The sequence below is a fragment of the Rutidosis leptorrhynchoides genome, chromosome 4, assembly GCF_046630445.1.
Source record: "Rutidosis leptorrhynchoides isolate AG116_Rl617_1_P2 chromosome 4, CSIRO_AGI_Rlap_v1, whole genome shotgun sequence".
In the NCBI taxonomy this organism is placed as follows: Eukaryota; Viridiplantae; Streptophyta; class Magnoliopsida; order Asterales; family Asteraceae; genus Rutidosis; species Rutidosis leptorrhynchoides.
Genome location: NC_092336.1, coordinates 76,021,709 through 76,025,848, shown reverse-complemented (window position 1 = coordinate 76,025,848; position 4,140 = coordinate 76,021,709). Strand labels below are relative to the sequence as shown.

At 37.3% G+C, this 4,140-nt stretch overlaps 1 protein-coding gene across 1 annotated transcript; it reads left to right on the top strand.

The window, feature by feature from the left end:
• Nucleotides 1–882: 882 nt before the first annotated feature.
• On the top strand, nucleotides 883–3,470 carry LOC139839788 (bifunctional nitrilase/nitrile hydratase NIT4B-like). The gene is made up of 6 exons (XM_071829946.1): nucleotides 883–972; nucleotides 1,451–1,622; nucleotides 1,782–1,961; nucleotides 2,059–2,352; nucleotides 2,481–2,762; nucleotides 3,124–3,470. Exons 2-6 carry the CDS (start codon nucleotides 1,484–1,486, stop codon nucleotides 3,267–3,269), a joined length of 1,041 nt encoding a protein of 346 aa, XP_071686047.1. The 5' UTR covers nucleotides 883–972; nucleotides 1,451–1,483; the 3' UTR covers nucleotides 3,270–3,470.
• Nucleotides 3,471–4,140: the final 670 nt, after the last annotated feature.

Sequence of the window (4,140 nt, the reverse complement as noted above, 5' to 3'; positions counted from 1 at the left end):
CAATCAACCCTTCAACTTTGACTCAATATACACAACGACTCCTCAAATTTACTTTAATTTTCATTTTGCGTTCCCACCGCAATCAACTCTTCAACTTTGCCTCAATATACACAATGACCCCTCAAATTTACTTTCTTTAAGGGTAAAAAGTATAAATATACAATTTTATTAAAATAAAAGAAACTAATTCCACCCGAATTTTTATCGGGCCCTATCTTCTCGCTCGGTGCGAGTTAAATTTTTTCGACCCCACCGTTCAACTCAAAAAAATCTCACGAACACAACGGGACTAACTATACGCGAAATAGACACTAAAAAAAACGCTCAATACCTCGGACTATATTCAATACATATACACACCTATAATTACCCCTTTATACTAAAAGCCATGAGAATTTTTGTAGTTTCAGTTTATTTTGATTGTACTTTTCATTTTGCTTTTACACTGCAATCAACCCTTCAACTTTGCCTCAATATACACAAAGACTCCTCAAATTTACTTTCTTTAAGGGTAAAAAGTGTAAATCTACAATTTTATTAAAATAAAAGAAACTAATTCCACCCGAATTTTTATCGGGCCCTATCTTCTCGCTCGGTGCGAGTTAAATTTTTTCGACCCCACCGTTCAACTCAAAAAAATCTCACGAACACAACGCGACTAACTATACGCGAAACAGACACTTAAAAAAATGCTCAATACCTCGGACTATATTCAATACATATACACACATATAATACGCTCCGTTAACTATGAATACGCAACCCAATATGTATAATAAAATAATAATAATAATAATAATAATAATAATAATAATAATAATAATAATAATAATAATAATATAAAAGAGACCAAAATCCAATTTTTATGTTCAAAGTTGCTTTCTCCACTCGCTTCTAGACTCGCTCTATACTCATCTTCCCCATCGTCACTTTGGCAGGGAACTCTCATATTCAACCGTTGACTAGTCAACTGTAAGTTCAATCCCTAATTATGCATCATAAATTACACTCACATACTGAAATTCAATCAAAATTCATCACATGATTTACTGTGAAATGTTGTGGTTGCCCTTTTACCCTTATTTGTAGCCATATTATTATAGTTTTCATCTTCAAATGCTTTCAGTTTTCAGTTTTTATACTCAAAGTTCTTTATGATAGTTTTATAACTCTTGATTGACAGATTATTACCATGTGTGAAAAGAATTAAACTTTATAGTTATTATTATTACTATAGTATAGTATAGTATTGACAGTGGATATGAATCAATCATATGATACTTTTAAGCTTTTTGAATTGGTTGTTGTTCCTTATGAAACTTTTGTGATTTTTATAATGAGGGTGAAGAGTTTTACAGTGAGGTTAAAGGCTTATATATAGTTCTTTGTCAAATATGTATGTAGCTTTTTTCATCTAAAAATAGTATTGCATTTTATAATAATCTAACAGTGTTAAAAGAAACAACATAGTGGAAGTGAATCAATGGCAGTTGAGCCAACAATCGGGAGCGATGGTGCTGTGATTACTGAAGTCGACATGGGTTCATCTGATTCTAGCTCAACGGTTCGAGCCACTGTTATCCAAGCCTCCACCATATTATATGACACCCTTGCTACTCTTGGTTTGGTTCCCTTCCTATAAAATTTTAGTTAAAACTTATATATGCTGTTTGTTTGTGTTAACTAGAAACAATACAACGTATGGCTAATCTGTTATCTGATATGAATATACTAATAACTAATGTTTTGTAGTTGTTGATTTGATGAATATATACATTTAGATAAGGCTGAGAGGTTGCTAGCTGAAGCGGCTTCGTACGGATCCCAATTAGTTGTGTTTCCAGAAGCATTTGTGGGTGGATATCCTCGTGGGTCGAATTTTGGTGTGACAATCGGTAGCCGCTCGCTTAAGGGTAAAGAAGATTTCCGCAAGTACCATGCTGCAGCCATCAATGTACCTGGTAATATAAAATTGTGCAGTTGTCGTTGTATCATCAAAGAAATTATATAACTTGTTTTGTTGATGTGTTTCCGGGTGTGTTTTTGGTGATTAATTAGGTCCCGAAGTTGATAGATTGGCAGCAATGGCAGGAAAATATAAAGTATTTTTGGTGATGGGAGTAATAGAGAGAGATGGGTATACTCTTTATTGTACGGTTTTGTTTTTCGATAATCAAGGATGCTACCTCGGGAAACACAGGAAGCTGATGCCGACAGCGTTGGAACGCATAATTTGGGGATTTGGTGACGGGTCACACATACCCGTTTTCGATACTCCAATTGGTAAAATTGGTGCTGCTATTTGTTGGGAGAATAAAATGCCACTGCTAAGGACGGCAATGTATGCTAAAGGTCCACTCCACGTTCTTAATTGGGCAATTTCTACCCATGTTTATAAATGGGTCGATTTTGATTCATTGTATATCTCAAACGGGTCAAATGGGCTAATCAGACTGACTTTTGTATTTATGGTTGAACAGGAATTGAAATATATTGTGCACCAACAGCTGATTCGAGGGAAGTTTGGCAAGCATCGATGACCCATATCGCATTGGAGGGTGGATGCTTTGTTTTATCAGCAAACCAGTTTTGTAGACGTAAAGATTACCCTGCTCCCCCAGAATATGTTTTTAATGGAACAGATGAAGATCTTACACCAGAATCTGTTGTATGTGCTGGCGGCAGTGTCATTATTTCACCATCGGGGGCAGTTCTTGCAGGACCGAATTATGACGGTGAAGCACTTATTACAGCTGATTTAGGTATAACGTCTTCCTCCTTCCGCTCATAATGTTTACGTCTGATTAGTTATCTTACAAAGATTCAAGCAGGTAATAAACAAAGATAGTAAAAGGTAGTAAAATGTCCAGGTAGAAAGGGTCTGGGGTGGGTCAAAACAGGAATTTATTAGTGTGGGTCAAATGGGTCAGGTCTGGTTGCGACTTGCGCTGACCCAAACAAAATGACGATGCATGTGGTGAAGTATGTAATTTACAGTTTGTGAAGCTGAAGCACAACTTCTCGCAAATAAGGAGTATTTAACTTGTTATTTGATCTTGATCCCTCGTTTAAATGTTGTTATTTTAACGATGTTGACATGTTACTGGTAAAACTTTGGTACAGACCTCGGAGAAATAGCTCGGGCAAAGTTTGACTTTGATGTGGTAGGGCATTATGCGAGACCCGAAGTGCTTAGCCTTATCGTGAGGGATGATCCAGCAAATCCGGTAACTTTCACATCAGAAAAGACTGAAAGCTCCCAGAAATAACTTTGTAAGGATATCATTGATTTCTGTTGTTGTACATGATGGATTTACCAAACTACCCTTGATATTTCTTGAACAAATCAGTCTTACTTTTGGTGAATTAATCAGACAATGAAGTTTGAGAATTTCATCTACAAATACTTCTTGAATATTGTTTCAGTATTATCTTACACTGTTTAGGGATGGCATATGTAACAGTTTTTATCCATCTATATATTAATCACTGTTGTAAAAGTCGGTTGACGTGTCGGTTTGGGGACTAGCCTGTCCCGAGTCGCCCAAAAACGCCTTAAAAGTCGGTCAACGCTACAAAGTCGGGTCAAAGGTGGTCAAAGTCGGGCCGATACGGGTCTAGTTGGTCAATGTCAAAGTTAGGTCAAGAAATTGGAACACATTGATTCCGCTCATTCCCATCCTTCGCTTGAATAGAAACCCATATTTGTTGTTGGTGATTTTTGTTGGTAACCACGACGACCCAGATGTGTTGGTAACCACAACGATCACGGAGGGTTTGTTGGTGAAGCAGTGACGAAAGGAATGAGATGGAGGATGGTCGTGGGTTTGGTAGTTATAACGGCGGTTTAGCGAGAAAAAAAGAGAAGTTTTGGTGGTTCCAGGCTTGGTTGTGATAGGAGGCGATTGGTGAATATAAACAAAAAACTCCGGCAGTTTGGTGTAGGTCGGCGATTGAAAAGAGTGACAAACGATTGATGTCGGCTTAGTGGTGCTGACGGCGCGATATGTTGGTGCTGACAACGTGATATGGTGGTGATGGTGGTGGCCAGATATAGGAGAGGGGGAGGGAGGGAGATATTAAGTTTGCATATTTAGGGTATGTGTTGATTGAGATGAAAACTTTTTTTTTTTTGAAAGG

Coding starts and splice junctions, on each gene's coding strand:
- LOC139839788 (XM_071829946.1), top strand. CDS start 1,484: ATGGCAGTTGAGCCAACAATCGGGAGCGATGGTGCTGTGATTACTGAA. Junction 1,962..2,058: donor TGCAGCCATCAATGTACCTG/GTAATATAAAAT, acceptor GTGATTAATTAG/GTCCCGAAGTTGATAGATTG. Junction 2,763..3,123: donor ACTTATTACAGCTGATTTAG/GTATAACGTCTT, acceptor ACTTTGGTACAG/ACCTCGGAGAAATAGCTCGG.